Source organism: Camelus bactrianus, chromosome 10 (assembly GCF_048773025.1).
Source record: "Camelus bactrianus isolate YW-2024 breed Bactrian camel chromosome 10, ASM4877302v1, whole genome shotgun sequence".
In the NCBI taxonomy this organism is placed as follows: Eukaryota; Metazoa; Chordata; class Mammalia; order Artiodactyla; family Camelidae; genus Camelus; species Camelus bactrianus.
In genome coordinates, this window is record NC_133548.1 from 67,781,284 (window position 1) to 67,800,025 (window position 18,742).

Consider the following 18,742-nt stretch of genomic DNA (forward strand, 5'->3'; position numbering starts at 1 on the left):
CTTAACTTGTAAGGTCACCAGCTTTACCTAATTCGATTCCTACCTGAAATCCTTGACTTCCTTGATATCCATCATGCCAACTTTTAAACTCAACTACCTGTTTCTGGTTGTGCACAAACACAGGGCATAAAGAACCTAATAGAACAATGTTGACTCAGACGCTGTAAAATCGCGTTTTTCATTTCGTGTGAGTTCTCAATGTTGTTCAGTGATACTGCTGTTCAGAGTCCCCGTCTCACTGTTCACAGTGACTGTCCCTGCCCTTTTCAACTCTCTTCAGGCTCCAAACTACCGTCTTCCCGCTGCTGCACTTCAGTGTTCTCATCAGAATCATTTCAATGAAACTAAATTGTACTCAATTGGAAAGAAAACTTCTCAGACCCTCCTCCAGATTTCACCTTTATTGTACTATTATTCTCCCAATTTATTTAGCATGAAATTCTGGAATAATATTTCATTCCCACTCTTGACTCTTCCTTTATAAAATCTAATGTGTTGGTCCACCTCCCATTTTAAAGTATTTACTGGTCTCCATTACCTACATAACAATGTTCAAACTCACTGTCCCGGAATTCAAGGTCTTCCCTCAACCTGCTTTTTCCCCACATAAATTCCTACTAGTCTGATCAAATTTAAACCCTCTCTTGAAAAAAGCCTTGAATTTCCCAGTCTTTTGGCATATTTGTTTACTTAGTCCCTTTGCCACACACACACACAGACACACACACACACACAAGTCACCTGACTTATCTTTAAATACTAGCCCAGAGGAACTGTTTTCTTGGAATATTCACTGAAAAACCCATCCTTCCAGCTTCAGTATCTAAAGAACTCTCCATATCCTAGATACACGAAAGTGAATTCCTAAGTCACTTGGCTGGAAGACAGCAAGGTCTGTGTGAGATCGTGGGTCAACCTCCATCAGGTCTTGTTTTTTTTTTTCCTTAATGAATGTAATAATGAAAAAAAAACATAGAATATTTAATCGTGGATTTGTAAAGCAGGATTTTCCAATTTTACTCTAAAAGTCTTTCTCTAATTTTCAATACTTTGTTGAATTTTACTGTCATTGGACTTCATTGATTACAACAGCACATCTTTAATATGTCCCAAGTCTCTGTCCAAAAGTGATTATTCGATTATCCCATAGGTAAGATTTTTAAGCCACTACAGTAATTTCCGTATATTATGTGTTTGCCTGTCTGACTGTGGGCTGCTAGTTGGCCAGCTGTTTTTTCAGTTTTCCCCATTGACTTGTCCTTTCTCAATTCCAAGAGGTATATTTGGAGTAATTAGATATTGTTGGAAATCCTCTTTTCAAGTTTATGCTAATATAACCAGTCTTAGCATAGATAAGGAATCATTCCTGTTTTAATCTTTATAAAACAAAGGAGTTCTCAGTTACCTTTCGTATCTTAGGATGAGTCCAGTTGCAAGTAATTTAAAGCCAAACTCAAATTGGCCTAAACAATAAGGACATTTGTAAGCTCTCTTGACAGGAAGCTAAAACAGATTTTTTTCATTGGTTGATCCAGTGTCTCAAGTATTTTTCAAGGACCTAGGTTGGTTCCATCTCTCTAGTTTATCCTCGACAATGCTGGTGTTACTCTCAAGTTCATTGTAATCAAGGGCAAACTGCCAAGAATAAAAGAGGCTGAATGCTTCCATGTTCACAGACAACAGAAGAAAGAACTAGCATAGCTCTACAGATGTCTATCTGTTCATCTGGCTTTGCCAGTGTAGACCACCTGATTATTCCTGAGCAAGCACCTATCGTAAGAAGATTGTTATGAATTGATTGGCTTAGACCCAGTTTCCTGAACCAATCACTAGTAGGGACAAGTGAGATTGCCAAGATGGGCATAGACTAATCAGGGCTACCCACGTAATGAGGGGTAAATTCCTAAATTCTTATCTCCAAATCCATTTTCAATCAATAAGAAATTATTTGCCCCTGTTCATAATAAATTTTAAGCTTCTGAAATCTACATTTTCTGTCTGTTGAATTATGTGAAATAGTGTTGTTTAGTAATGACTAGCATAGAGTTAAAACTCAGATAGACATGCAATTAAAAATCAGAATTGAACCCCAGGTCCACTATTGGAATATTACATCCCCTTGGGTGAGTCATTTGCACTTTCTGAGACTCAGTCTTCTCATTAGTGGGAAAGGAGATGTCAATATCAGATTTGCTGTAAAGATTAGAGAAAAAAATACATAACATTTAGTACATTACCTTCTACCTGATAGGTGCACATTAAATCATTATCATTTCAGCATCATTTTAAACCTATTGCGTTATAAACTCCATGAAGATAGAGATTGTTTGTTGAATCTGCAAATAATTGTACATTTTTTTCTTTTTCAAATCATTTTCAAATCAGTTCTTATTTATTTTGATAAATCAAATGTGGAGCATAGGTTCTCATTTTTACTGGTAAAAAAAAAGAAGCATTGTGAGATCATATGACATTGTCAAAGTTATGGAGTTAGTTAAAAGCATAACCAGTGTGGCTATTTACAAAGTATGTTTACATACATTACCCTATGTAGCCCTCATAATAGTGACATACTATTGCTTCTTATCACCCCCTTTTTTTAAATGTAAGGAAACTGAAAATCAACAAGGTTCAGAAACTTGAGTAAATCTCTTACATAAAGGAGTCAGAACTGCAATTAAATTCCTCTGACTCTTTTATCCAAATCTCTTTTCTTTAGATCAGTTTTTCTTGAAATACAGGATGTATAAAAATTCCTAGCCATCTTGTACAAAATACAATGCTGAGACTCTAGTCACAGAAATTGAAATTTAGAAGCTATTGAGTATAGTCCAGGAATCTACAATTTTTTTTCACAAAAATACCAGAGATTTTGTTGCTCATCAGAATCTGAAAGGCCATAAGCGTATTTGTTGTTGTTGTCATTTAGAAACCATGATCAGTTGGGCATCTAATTAAAAGAATTTAGCAAAGATGAGAACATAATTAGAATCCTATTTTTTAATATATAGTAGGAGACTTTTTTCAGGATAGCACTATGATTTTGTCAAGATATATTATCCTTTTTCATATCTTGATTGATCAGAAGTGAAAATGTGTAAATAAAATGACCCAACAACTATGTTAGCCTGTTGAGTTAATGAAAATTATATTCATTCATTTATTACAAATCTGTGTTGAAAACACACTAAGTTCCAAGCACTGAACTAGGCAGTGCGGATACAATCGTGAGCAAATCACAGGCACAATATTGGCCTTCCTGTACCTGAAACCCAAAGAGGAAACCTACCCTTAATAAAAGAGTTACACAAACAAGTATAAAACTTCAACTGTGAAAGTTTCAGCTATGAATGAGAGGTACGTGGTGCTGTATGAATGTATATAATCCAGTGATTTTTACCTCGGCAGCAAGCCAAAGAAGTTTCCTCCAAAGCAGTGAAACTTGAGCAGAGACTTGAAATTCGAAGCCTAAACAGGTGTTAAGTAGGCAAAGTGAGGAGAGAGAAGAATTTCGTGCTAAGGAACAGGTCACATAGCTAATTATGATGATGATTGATATAGATAGATAGATAATAAGAATAATAATAAATATAATGATGCTAATGATGATATATGGATGGATAGATACAATAAATGGTGAGCTTTACCAAATTAATTGAAAGCAAAACTGCTCTTGAAAAATAATTAGAACTGTTTACCTCTCATTTCCATTCTTAACTACCCCTGGCTAAAAAAAAGTTAATTATTATTATGGGATTGAGAGCAGTAGGAAAGGGTCACCTAAATTAGGTAGATAAATAGTAAAGAAATTTAAGAACACCCTCTGGACTTCATGAGGAAAACAATGATGCTAAGAAAGTATCTGAGAAGGAGGCAAAGAAAGATGCAATGCTGTATAAAGTTGGACTTTGACAGCTCAATATGTCAAAGTATTCCAGGAGACATTATCTTGCATAAAAATATACTATCAATAACATCCTCCATAAGGGTGTATCATAAATCTCCATAGTTCTATCCAAAATATGAAGACCTCAGCAACCAGCTACTGCTAGGTATTAATCTGCGATGTACTGCAGCATATCTACTCACATTATTCACTGTTTCTTTTTAATGAAAGTTTTATTGTATATATATATATATATATATATATATAGGCTTTTGAATTGGGTCTACACAAGATGGTCCTTTGTCCTGGATGGTTCATTACACATAATTAAACAACATGATAAAAATTAAAAGTACTCTTTGCAGCCTGAGTTATTGAGTTTATTTCTCCGCATTAATCGAATCTTTCAGACAGTAGCTAAGTCTCTTCTCTCGGTATTAGAAGGTCAAGTTCGTGACTTTGCTTTCATGATTGCCATACTCTCTTGCCTTTCTTCTGCTGCATGTGCCTGTATGTGTTTAGAAGTAAGAAGTGTCTGTCCCCAAGCAATATTTATGAGCTTGAACATGGAACCAATTTAAGATACCTTGGTATATCTGGTATCAAATTTTTCGTTTTAGTTTAAATCATTTAAAGCCAAGAACTGTTTAATGTTTTGAATCCCAATAAGTTTAATATTTCACTTAAAACTTCTACATGAGAAAAATAGAAAGTCCACCAAATCAAACAGAAATGGAAAAAAAAATAGTAGATTTATTTTTTACAAAATAGGTTATTAAAAAAAATAATGCATACCAATAGAGTTGAATCAGTAGGTGTCATAATCAGGCACAGAAGTGATGCTTACCCAGAAGAGAAAGCCAGAAAAGTTGCTCACTATGGGAAGTCAGTCTTAGTGTTAGGAAGATGTTTTAAAGAACTCTTCCTCAAAAAGGGCTGGACAGTCATACCACAACTTTAAAGCTTGGCCCATCAGTTCTTGTCTACGGACAATAATTTCACAGGAAGTCAGTACACAACTTTCTGTTTGTTACCATGTTAATTTGTCATCATTTGCTTTAAACAGGAAATACTCCTCCACTGGTTGTCTAGACTAAAGCCAACACTTGCTTCCACTCATTTTCCTTCTAAAAGATCTCTTTTTTTGAGGAGGAGTTTCTCAGTCTCAAGTTTTCCTTCTTCATCTAAAAAATAATATGGTTGAACTGGTGGCCCTGGTTAATGTAACCCTTCCAAGGCTCCGTAACATTGTTTGACTATTACATGAAGTCTTAAGTCCTTGTTTCCTGTCACCAGCATAAAAAGAACAACTTTAGAGATTACAAGGAAATATATATTTTATTTTTCAACTTTAAAAGTCAATGACTTCTCAAGAGAAGAAACTTTTCTAGCAGAACGTTAGGTCAACAGAAGGAGTTGATCTGATAGCAGTCTAATGGCAATCCTGGGGAGCCCTTGATTGAGACAGATTGAATGCATTAGAACAGAGCTTCGGTTAAGGGCACTTGTGGTTTGTCATTTGCTCAGCAGTCCTTACCATGAAGAAATAGACTGTGTCCATTTACCTAAATGGTCTACTTTCAAATCAAATATTTATTTTAGTGAGCCTGCATGAATGCGGTCATGGGGGCGGGGAGGAGGGGGACTTTCCAGATTTCTGCCATCTGATGCTGAATCATTACAGCTAAGTATAAAATTAATAAGATTTCTGCTAAATGAGTGGCATCTGTGTAATATTCAGACACTAGCTACTGCCACACATTTGTCATCTCTGAGATAGTATCTCTATTTTCAGAGATGTCTTGTGTGAATTAGCTATAAAAGTCTTTGAAAAGAAAATTTACTCCCTGATTTTTTCTTAAATTAAAAAATGCTGAAAATATGACCATCATTAACAGGCTTTTGACTGTATGAATATAATATTAATGTAATTAAATAAAATATACAGAAAATAATTGATTGCATCCAGCATTCAGTATATAATGTCTAAAAAAAAATTCTCTGTAAATAGAGCATTTAAATCAGTAAATCAATACTAATAGCCATAAACTCATTTTCGCTTCTATTATGGTTTAAAATTGCATTTGCTCTGTTTTAAAAGGTTAATTGTGTCACTAATTTTTAGAATATTTACAATAATACATTTATAACAATCTTTCAGCCTTACAAGGATTTAGAAAAATTATCTGTCCATAGACTTTAATACTCCAAGTTTCTAATAATGATGAGCTTTGTTATTAAATCATATGAAAAGGTTTATTTTCTTCATTCATGGAGTTAGTCTGTCATTTTTACTACCAACCCACTCTATTTTAAACTTAACTGAAAAAAAAAAACTTGTTAACTCAGATATATTTTGATTTAACAAAAAAAGAGGTTGTCATATTAGATCTTTTTCTTATTGGATAATTATTTTTAAATATTCTTTAAGCTTGTTAATTATTATACAACATTTCAAATTTAAAACATAATCCTTTGGTCTTTCCATATCGCTTCTTCTGTCCTCTCCCTCCTCCCTTTCATCTCTTGTACAAAGGTTTATTGAGGGTCTGATATATGCCAATTACCATGTTGAATATTCAGACAGGTGGAAATTACAGAAAAAATAATTAAAGCCAATGTAACATGCTATATTGAGATGTACAGTGTACTATTGTGTAACATTATCATTGCCTGGCATTTGTTGTCTGTAAAAGATCTGTCTCTGCCACTGGATTTTAAATACATCTGGGGGCTGGGACCCTATTTTATCCTCCTATAAATTGTTTCCCTCACCATTCTCCCACCACCACCACGGTGCTTTCCACACACATACTAGGCATTCAGCAAATGTTTAGTTAAATAGAATAAACCTAAAATAGTGCATACATATCACAGTATGGAAGCTTTCTATAAAGTAATGACTTAAAAATAATTTTAGAAGTAATGCAAGCTTATTGTACAGAACTGGAAATTCCAAACAAGTATAAAGGATAAAATTTAAATCATTTATATCCTCAGCTCCAAGCAATAATCACCATTTATGCTTTAATGCATTTCTTTCCAGTCTCTCTTATACACATTTGGCAAATTACTATTTATACATTTATATTTAAGAATAAATTTGCATTCCACTTAGTATATTGTGAACATTTCCCATATCATTAAATACTGTTAGATATTAGGCAGTTTAATGGCTAATATTTTATTATAAGATTTTATGATTTAAACATTATGTGATTATTGGACAATTAGTTATTTACAATGGTTGTAACTGTAAATAATTGCACAGTTGCAATCAGTATACTGGGTACATAAATCTTGTTCACTGTCACTGATTATTTTGCTAAGGACTGTATTTGGAAAACAGCCATATATAAAGAAAACTACTTGGAGATTTATTAATTATGTTCTAAACTCCATTTTTTGTTTGAGCTGAAGTATTTTTTTAAAAAATACCTAGAGTAATTATTGCCTATTATTAAAAGAAATACACCTTTCTTAAGAGAACTAATTTAAACATTTTAGTAGAGATTTTTAATACTCAGAAAGGCAAATTATTTTGTTGAAGTTAACAAATAATTATTTTCCACAATACATTTATCATGCCTCTCATGTAGGTGGTTGTTAATGCTCTTCAAAGAGGTGAATAAGTCGAATGGATGAAATGGAACAGAATAAATGAAACAATATGGAAGAACTTAATGAATGAGTTATGTTGGTAATTATTCCTATTTGAATATGATAGCTAAATTTCAAGTATTTTTTTCAAAGAACCTTAAGTATCTCCTGAAAAATTCCCTACCTATCAACAAATGCTCAAATCAAACTGTTTTAAAGTCTGTTCCAACTATCTGCTATGTCCCCAAAATTAGTGACTTAAAACATCTGTCTATTACTTGTTCTCGTGATAGGCATAGCCATGTTCTTACCTGGGATTTCTTATGCACATGAGTCCAATGGTGGCTAAGCTGGAGCCACTCAAAGACTTCATAAACTTACTACATGATCTAGCAATCCCACCCCTGGGCATATATCTGGAAGGAACTCTAATTCGAAAAGATACATGCACCTCAGTGTTCATAGCAGCACTTTATACAATAGCCAAGACATGGAAGCAACCTAAATGTCTATTGACGGATGACTGGATAAAGAAGATGTGGTATATTTATACAATGGAATACTACTCAGCCATAAAAAAGAATAAAATAATGCCATTCACAGCAACATGGATGGACCTAGAGATGGTCGTTCTAAGTGAAGTAAGCCAGAAAGAGAAAGAAAAATATCATATGATATCACTCATATGTGGAATCAAAAAAAAAAAAAAAAGAAAAGAAAAGAAAGAAAAAGAGGACACTAATGAGCTCACTTATAAAACAGAAACAGACTCACAGACATAGTAAACAATCTTATGGTTACTTGGAGAAAGGAAGCGGGAAGGGATAAATTTGGCAGTTTAAGACTTGCAAATGTTAGCCACTATATATAAATACAGATTAAAAAATTAAATTTCTTCTGTATAGCACAGGGAACTGTATTTAATATCTTATAATAACTTTTAATGAAAAAGAGTATGAAAATGAATATATGTGTGTATATGCATGACTGGGACATTGTCCTGTGCGCCAGAAATTGACACATCGTAACTGACTCTACTTCAACAAAAAAATAAAATAAAATAATTTTAAAAAATTTTTTAAAGAAACCATTGCAAAAAGAAAAAAAAGGATTTTGTGTCTGGTGACTGGGCTGAGATGTCTAGAATAGCTGAGAGCAAGTTGGATCTCCTTCTTTCCAAATGGAGAGCTGGAACTCCCTCACAGTATGGTAGCCTCAGTTTAACAAGACTTCTAACTAGGCAGCTGGATTTTTCCATAAGCATTCCAGGAGACATGGGATGAAGCCGCAAAACTTCTTATAACTTTTCAAATGTCGTGCTGTGTCACTTCTACCATTGTCGTTTGGGTCAAATATAGGCATACTTCATTTTACTGCACTTAGCAGATACTGCATTTTTACCAGTTGAAGGTTTGTGGCAACCCTGCATCAAAGAATTCTATCAGCATCATTTTTCCAGCAGCCTTGGCTCACTTCCTGTTTCTGTGTCACATTTTGGTAATTCTTGCAATATTTTAATCTTTTTCATTATTATTGTACTTGTTTGGTGCTCTGTGATCAGTGATCTCTGATGCTACTGTTGCAATGGTTTTGGGATGCTATGAACCACACTCATATAAGAAGGCGAATTTAATTGATAAATTTTGTGTGTGTTCTGATTACTCCACTGACCATCTGTCGCCCTATATCTCTCCTTCTCCTTGGGCCTTCCAGCTCTCTGAAACATGAAAATACTGAAATTGGGCCAATTAATTACCCTACAATGGCCTCCAAATGTTCAAGTTAAAGAAAGAGTCGCGTGTCTCTCACTCTAAATTAAAAGCTAGAAATGATTAAGCGTAGTGAGGGGGGCAAGTCAAAAGCTGAGATAAGCTGAAAGCTATGCCTTTTGCACCAGTTAGCCAAGTTTTGAATGCAAAGGAAAAGTTCTTGAAGAAAACTAATAGTGCTCCTCTAGTGAATATAAGAATGATAAGAAAGCATAACAGCCTTATTGCTGATATGAATAAAGTGTTAGGTCTGGATGGAAGATCAAACCAGCCACAATATTCCCTTGAGCCAAAACCTAATCCAGCACGAAGCCCCAACTCTCTTCAATTTAATGAAGGCTGAGCTGAGAAAGCTGCAGAAGAAAAGTTTGAAGTCAAACAAGATTGATTCATGAAGTTTAAGGAAAGAAGCTGTCCCCTTGACATAAAATTACAAAGTGAAGCATTGAGTGCTTATGTAGAAGCTGCAGCAGGTTATCCAGAAGCTCTGGCTGAGATAACTAATGAAGGTCCTACACTAAACAGCAGATTTTCAATGTAGATGAAACAGTCTTGTACTGGAATAAGATACAATCTAAGACTTTCATACCAAGAGAAGAGAAGTCAATGTTGGCTTCTAAGCTAAAAGACAAGCTGACTCTCTTGTTAGGGGCTAAGGAAGCTGGTGGCTTTCAGTGGGAGCCAGTGTTCATTTACCATTCCCCAAATTGTAGAGCCCTGAAGAATTATGCTAAATATACTCTGCTTGTGCTGTACAAATGGAACAAAAAAGCCTCGATGGAAGCACATCTGTTTACAACATGGTTTGCTGAGTATTTTAAGCCCAGTATTGAGACCTACTGCTCCAAAAAAAAAAAAAAAAAAATCCATTCAAAGTATCACTGCTCATTGACAATGCACCTGGTCACCTGAAAGCTCAGATGGAGATGTACAACAAGGTTCACATTGTTTTCACGCCTGCTACCACAGCATCCATTCTTCCACCCATGGATCAACGAGTAATTTTGACTTTAAAGGCTTGTTATTTCAGAAATACATTTCATAAGGCTATAGCTGCCATGGTGATTCCTCCGATGGAGCTGGGTAAAGTAAATTGAAAGCCTGGAAAGGGTTCACCATTCTAGATGCCTTTAGGACATTTGTGATTCACGGAAATAAGTCAAAATATCAACATTATAGGAATTTAGAAGTTGATTCCAACTTTCATGGATGACTCTGAGGGATTCAAGACTTCAGTGGAGGAAGATGTAGTGGAAATAGCAGAACTAAAAGTAGAAGTGTGGGTTGTGGGTGTGGCCGAAGTCCTGTCTTCTCAGGATAACAACATTAACAAGTGAAGAGCTGCTTCTTATGGATGAGCGAAGAAAATGGTTTCTTGACACAGAATCTACTCTCGGTGAAACTGCTGTGAAGACTGTTGAAATGACAACAAAGGATTGAGAATATTACATAAACTTAGTTTACAAAGCAGTGCCAGGTATTAAGAGAACTGACTCTAATTTTGAAAGAAATTCTGCTGTGGGTAAAATACTATCCATCAGCATTGCATGTTACAGAGAAATCATTCGTGAAAGGAAGAGTCAATCAGTGCAGCACACTTCACTGTTGTCTTATTTTAAGAAACTGACACAGTCAACTCAACCTTCAGTAACGACCACTTCGATCAGTTGGCAGAAATCAACATTGAGGCAAAACCCTCCACCAGCCAAAAGATTATGACTCATTGAAGGCTCAGATGCTGGTTAGCACTCTTTAGCAATAAAATATTTTAAATTAAGGTGTGTACATTGTTTTTAGACATAATGTTATTGCACACTTGGTAGACTGTAGTGTAATGTAAACATAACTTTTGCATGCACTTGGAAACCAAAAAAATTTGTGTGACTCGGTTTATTGCAGTATTCGTTTTATCATGGTGGCCTAGAACCAAACCCTCAATATGTCAATAGAGTACGCCTGTAGGCCAGCCCAAATGCAAGAGTGGGAGAAAATAGTCTCCAACTTTCAAGGAGGAATGACCTGCACGTACAGAGAAGAAAGAAATGATGGTGGCTATCTCATACACAGACTACAGCAAAGTCCTAAATACTGCCTTCAAATGTCATCTCTACCTCTACCGCGTAATTTAAATATGCCGTGCCCTGAAACACCCATCCTCCTCTTTCTTTAATTCCTTCAATGGAAACTACTCCTTAGATTTAACAGTGAAAGGAAGAAGGATCTCCATGCATCTTGATTCCTTGATCAAATCAGGACATAATGGAATCTCAAAGAGATTCTTTGGTCAATTAATAATAAATAAACAACTTTATAATATGTTAGGTGTTACACTAGGCAGTGGGTGTCAGAGATCTGAACTCAAGTCTCAGCTGTGCCACTCACTAGCAGAGGCCCTTGGGCAAATAACCTCTCCTCACTAGAACAGATGCTCTGACACCTACTGCCGAGTGTGTCACCTAACGTCCAACAAGGTTATTGACTAAGTAACTTATTGATTATTAAATGACCAAAGAATCTCTTTGAGATTCCATTACATCCTCTATGAAATAAGGATTCTAACACCCATCTCACAGTGACATAGAACCAAGGGAACATGTTAATGTTTGAAAGATACTTAATGCCGTGACTTCATACAATACAATGCGCGTATGGTAGCTATTGGTGTTATTTTTACAGTTAATATTTTTATCCGTGTTATATTATTGCCATTATGGTCACTCCTCTGTATCCATATTACTGCAGTCTACCAGGTTGTTCGGCATCTTCAGCCCCTGGGTCTCATTTATTTTCCACACCTCATCCTTAGCTACAGTGGTAATGCTCTGAACACTCATATTGGTGACCCATCAAATGTTCTTCCATAAGTCCTTGACCTAATAATTACGTTGTCCACTTCTACAGATAAACACAAACTCTCATCAAAAGTTCCCTTCATTTAATCACAAATTCTACAATTTTCTCCTCACAATACAATTTCTTATTTCTATCTTCTCCTCGTAATAACCCGATTTCCTTGACTCCGTTCTTTTACTCTCGTCTGCCAGCACCATCCTGGCCTCACTTGACTCCCCAGTCCACCGTGAGGCCCTGGTCATTCACACCATTGGCATCTTTGATAAGTCATACTGAACTCATAAGCTAAACCTGAATGAGCCCAATTAACCACTTTCTCTGGCCCTGCTTCCGGCTTTCTAGCCTAACCTGCTGTGTTGGTCAGTTCCACTTCAGACTCGGACTCCTGTACTATTCCAGAATGTTTGTATTTCCCTCTTTCACACGGGCTTATCCAGACATTTCCCACTGTCCTCTAGATCCCAGTCCCATTCTCACCCAGTCACCTTTACTTCTGTTCTTCTTTAGTGAAAAAAATGAGAACCTTCCCAAATGAGCTCTCCCAGCTTCCCTTCTCACCATCTCAAAAGCCTCTCTCTCTCCTCGTCGTTTCTTCCTTCATTTCACTCAGAGAAAAAAAATCGCCACCTCTCGTGGTTCTCCTCCACACTTCCTCCCCCAGTCCCAATCTTCTGCCACCTTCCTGAAGGAACAGTCCTTGTCCTTTACATCTTTGGTCTCTGCTGTCCGCTGCTGGTTCTTCTCACCCTTGATAAAAATGCTCACTTCTCATTTCCTAAAGTCATCATTTGTTTGGCGATGCTTCCTTCTTGAAATTCTCTACTCAGAGGTCTTTACTAACTGCCCCCATGCCTTTAGCGCTTCGCCATTACTCAGCTTCTGGCAGTCTAGGTCAGTCCTTACTGCTCAGACTTCATAATCACGAAATCCAGAGAGCAACTTGCTGCGTGAGGACGAATTGAATAACTAATTTAAAAACTTATAGTATTTAAGCGTGAGAATTTTTTTTCATTGAAAATAAAAGCATCCTTACAACTTGAATTGTCCATATTGGGGAATAGAAGAATGTTAATAATAAAACTGACATTGTTTTTTAGCCACTAAAATGTAAACACTCTACATGTTTTTTCAATGATATTAGAAGTCACTATTTTAGAAGTAATAATACAAAGGTGTATCTCTCCTCACATCAGATCATGGTTGTTTCTTGAAACTAGAGTCTACATGCACAAAGATTGATAATCACTGTTCTATACTAATTTTTTATGATCAAAAGGAGAATAATCTTCACCACCCTCTCACCCCTATCATAAATCATCATCATCATCATCATCATCATCATCATCATTATCGAATCACACCTTCCTTTTAACTTCCCACAACATTTTCCCATGCCTCACTTCTAGAATCCACCCATCCTTGGTCTGAACTCTCATTATTTCAGAGACTTCATTTCTCCCCCATTGGAGTTGAAGCTACTTGATAGGCACATGGCAATATTGGTACATTGTAGGTTTCCTGAACTGGAGAATTAGGTCCACACACCTGTAGCTTTGTTGTAATGATGGGACTGTTTCTGTTCCTGACAGCAGTGCCTGTCACTCTCTGCTGCTGTCTCTTTAAGCTGTGATGGATTTCAAGTCATAATGATACTGGCATTCAAATCCTTGTGTTCGTTTCTAATTATTTTTTCCTTTTCTATAAAAATGGTAGTTGCCTCTAAGCACAAAGTATTAGGGAGAAAAACCTAAGCTATAATTAAGTTACTCCTAGAAATCATGGAAACCTGCTTGCATCCTGTCTCTTTTTTACTGTCAAATGTCCATTAGGGAATATGTATTTCATTAAGATAATTACATAGTGTGACGGGGTCTTAATTGGAAATAGTTTCTCGTGGCTCCACATCATGGCTTGTCCTTAACTTTATCCATCCCGTTTTGCCTCTAGGTCCCCCAGGCCCACCAGGGGTAGTGATCGTTGAGGAAATCACCGAGAGCACAGCCACACTGTCCTGGAGTCCAGCCGCAGACAACCACAGCCCAGTCTCCTCCTACAACCTGCAGGCTCGCAGCCCCTTCTCCCTGGGCTGGCAAACAGTCAAAACAGGTGAGAGGCTCGAAGGCAACGCCAGACACAACCAGAGTCGCTTCCTATGTCATGAGCTGTATTTGCTAACAATCTCAGTAGGATTATTTTGGATTCTGGAAATTTTGTTATTTATTACAATATTAAGCATTGTTTACTTCTTTTTATAAAGCCACTTTGCTTTCTTCTCTTCTCATTTCCCGAGGAAGGACCACATCATTTATGCGTGTTTATTTATTTTTTAAAATAACTTTAGACTCGTAACAGTTGCAAAACTAGTACAAAGATTTCGTGTGCATCCATCCCTCAGCTTCCCCAAATGACAACATTTTACATAACAATGGTACAATGATCAACTCGGGAAACTGACATCAATACAATGCTATAAACCACGGACCATATTTAAACTTCACCAGTTTTTATATTCAACTTTATACGCAATTTATATGCAATTTTTTACATAAAATTTTTAAATTCTATGCAATTTTATTCTGTAGATTCAAATAGCCACCAAGACAATCAGACACAGACTTGCTCCATTACTCCAGTACCTTGTCCCTTTGTAGTCACGTATCTGTTTTATTTATAAAAAGAAAAGTCTAACATAAAATTACATTATTTAGAACAAGGAAGCATTTCAATGCTTACTTCTCAGATGTTTGCATTATAGTTGCCTTATGTTAAAAATCATTTTCTTCCTGGATGTTTTTCTTTTCACGTTACAACTAAACTTCCCTTTTCTCTCCAAATGTGGCTGTCTGCAGGGATATGTGAAGTTGCACTCACCTGATAGTCATTACTTATTTAACATGTTGGTATTAGAAAAACGTACAATATCTATGAATGTAATCTTCAGAAGCAGTTGTCCATACTGAGTAGGGATTTGTGATTTTGTTTTATTTTCTATCTAAATTTAAAATTGATTTACCTGCATGGAAATGCAATATAGAATCAGTAAAATATCTGAGTGCAGTAACCATAAAACTCAATTAATCTGAATGTTACAGGAGTAAAGTGGACTACTGCATTACTTAATAAATTGGAACAGAAACTTATTTTTGTATAAAAATTTATATTTGGTGGAGAGAAAGTATATTCATCTGCCTGCAAATTATTAAGGGTTTTCCTGATATTAAGATCCTATATTAACATATAGAATTAAGTTTGATTAATCATTATAGTGTACTGTACATGTGTAAATATTTATTTTATAATATATATAATTGGTATTTATTCCTAGCTCCATTTTAACCCTGTAGACACAAGAAATTAGGGGAATCCCTATGTTTGGTAGATAATTTTGGAAAGGACACAAATTCAAACCACATGAACAGGTTTACATGGGAGTTCTTGTAATCTCCATTTAGGGGATGCTCCCATCTCATCCTTAGTGCCAGAGCACAAACCTTTTGCTCTGGAGCCAAGAGACGGATTCACCTTCAGAGCTGGTGTTGTGCACCAGCAAACTCAGTCTCCTGCCTGTGGCTGTGCTTCCTGCCCATCTTACCCCCCTGCCCACACTGCCTGCTTCCTGGGAAGATCCCCTTATGGGCACATTGTGATACATACCTATGTTTCCTTGCTCGTCCCATACCCACGTTCTTGTGTTTCTGACCTTAACAGATGACATGGCAGTCCAGGACATCTACTCTTCCTCCCATAGCTTCCGGGTTACTCTCATCCCCTGACTTCTCACATGCCTTGGTTCTCCTGTTTCTGCTTTTTGTTGTTAGATAGGTAAGTAGGTAGATAGACAGACAGACAGACAGACAGATATATACACACACACACACACATAAATATATAAACTGTAAAAATTTTTGGCATAAGCTATGGAAAAATGAAAAAGCAATACGTGTGTGTGTGTGTGTGTGTGTGTGTGTGTGTGTGTGTATGTGTTTTATGTATAGAGGGCTTAGGTGTTTGGACCAAATGTTATTTTGGTGGTTTGTTTATTTGCTTTAGAAGTCCCTAATATAAAGTTGCATTCTTATCTTTCTAATATAGTTTGAATGCTGGAAACATTTCTGAGTAGAGAGTTCTTTTTCAATTCAGTTCAGCAAGTATTTATAAAAATCTATGGTGGTACTGTATTTATAAAGTAAATGTATATTTTTCAGAAATATATTTCTATAAATGATCAGTTTTATTTGCCCTTGATAGTAATAGAGCACAAGCAAGCTGTCTCCTCACCTAAAGTGGTCACACATTTCTCTAAAACTCAGCATCTCTCACAGCTACTGATGGAGGCATGCCGCCCTCCAGGGAAGCCCTCCAAGGAACAGTTCTCAGCTTTCATGTGCTCTAAAGTATCTGTTTTAAATGCTGCCTGAGTTTTGCCCCCAGCTCAGACTGATCACTTCTTTCATGTCTGTGATGGGGAAAGAAGTCTCTCTGGAGCTGCACCATCTCCACTGGAGCAATGGGTCTTTGTATTCATAGTTGCTCTCTCATCTAAATCAATTTCAGTAGAGATACATGCTAATGCAGAAGTAAATGTTAGAACAACAACAACAAAAAGATCTGGATCTGCAGGTGGAACTCCCTGATCACGATAATGCAATCCACAAGCTAGTGTTTTAAAAGCTCTTCAGATTCCTTTATACACCAACATGAGTACGAAGAATAGCGAGTTCTTCATTTTTGACAAATGAAATAATGAATTGCATATGGACCATCTAGATGAGCACATCTGGAATTAACTTATCAATACTGCCTATATTATTGAGCAGTATTAGCTGACCTAGTTTTTTTTTTTTTTTATTATGTCTACTTAGGAATACCAAATCACTTACAATCATAGACTTGACTGGCCATTGTTTACTCAATTCAAATTTGTTTCTTAACTCTTCTCCAGTCAGTGCTATATCTGCTATTTGTGGATATGTTTTCCACTGACTAATTGGTTGATTAAATTTATCAACTAAACATTTATTTATTTACTTTAATTTTTGGATGCAATTCTTTTAGTAGGAAAAGCATTGTAACAAGTTTCTCTCCCTGAATCAATATAGAGTCATCCGCACTTTTTAGTCGCTGTATGTTCTCTCTGAAACAGAATGTCTTCTTTGAAACCAATTTGTCCCCAGAGTTCCAGAGAGACTATCTTCATAGAAAGATAGCTGCAAGGCTTTAAAAATACTTACTTTGGTTACGGTCTCCATTATCTTTAATCTCCACAACATTGCATTTGAAATCAAAATCCTAATTTTATAAAAAATGTTTCTAATCTATTCCATATTGTATGTTATTGCATCAAAAATATTAATACTTTCAATTCATGCTTTTTTTTTTACAATTTTTTATAGTCCTTATAAGTAGGAATGAATTTAGAATTTCTAAATCTGTTTTTTTTTTCTCTTTTTAAAGAGGAATTAGAAGTATAGTGGAGACAATATGGAATGAGCGGGGGAATCTAAAACCTATAGTTATGGTAAGGGAACATAAATATCTATAGCCTTGGGAGGAATTTAAAACTTTATATTAATTTTGTTTTTTAGCCAAATTCTGAAATAATTATATCAAGATTAAAATAGAAATTAACTCTTGATCACATCTGGAGATTTGAATTCCCCTTTCATTCATTCAACAAAAATATATTGAGCACTTTCCAGATAGTGATCTAGGCACCTCGGATATATGAGTGAACAAAATGAAACAAAAAATGCCTACCCTTGTGGAGATTATATCCATATGGATGAGGACAAACAATAAACAGACAACATAATAAACATGGAAGTTATATGATATCTTAGAAGTTAATGAATAAAAAATAAATATTATATTGTAAGGCGGGTCAGAAGTACTATGGGAGAGGTGGTATATTAGTCTACTTGGGCTGTCATAACAAAACATTATAACTAGGTGGTTTAAACAACAAAAATTTGTTTTCTCTCAGTTCTGGAGACTGAGAACCCCAAGATCTAGGTGTCATCACAATATATGCAGAAAAGTTTTTGACAAAATTCAATATCCATTTATGATAAAAACTGTCAACAAAGTAGGTATAGAAGAAATATGTCTCAACGTAATAACGGCCATAGACGACAAGCTGACAGCTAACATCATATTCAATGGTGAAGAGCTGAAAGCATTTCCTCAAAGATCAGGAACAAGACAAGGGTGTCTACTCTTCCCATCTTTATTCAGCCTAGTACTGGAAGTCCTAGCCATTGCAATCAGACAAGAAAAGAAATAAATAAAAGGAATTCAGACTGGAAAGGAAGAAGTAAAGCTCACTGTTTACAGATGATATGATACTAAATATAGAAAATTTTAAAGACATCACCAAAGACTGTTAGAGCCTATAAATGATTTCACTAAATTTGTAAGATAGAAAAGTAATACATAAAACCTTCTTGCATCTCTTTACACTAACAATGAACTATCAATAAAAGAAATTAAGAGGACAATCCCATCTAAAAATGTGTCAAAAGAATAACATACCTAGAGATAAACCTAACCAAGGAGGTAAAAGATATGAAGGAAAAAATGGAAAGCAATGCAAACAAATTGATATATACTATGCTCATGGATTGAAGGAATTAAT

The 18,742-nt window shown here is 35.6% G+C and overlaps 1 protein-coding gene across 1 annotated transcript in view; it reads left to right on the forward strand.

Annotated features, from left to right (window-relative positions):
• Nucleotides 1–18,742, forward strand: part of CNTN5 (contactin 5) — a 1,016,845-nt gene that overhangs the window by 935,482 nt on the left and 62,621 nt on the right. Inside the window, exon 17 of the mRNA XM_074372920.1 lies at nucleotides 14,056–14,214. Coding sequence (XP_074229021.1) covers nucleotides 14,056–14,214 — 159 coding nt within the window. The remainder of the gene's footprint in view (nucleotides 1–14,055; nucleotides 14,215–18,742) is intronic.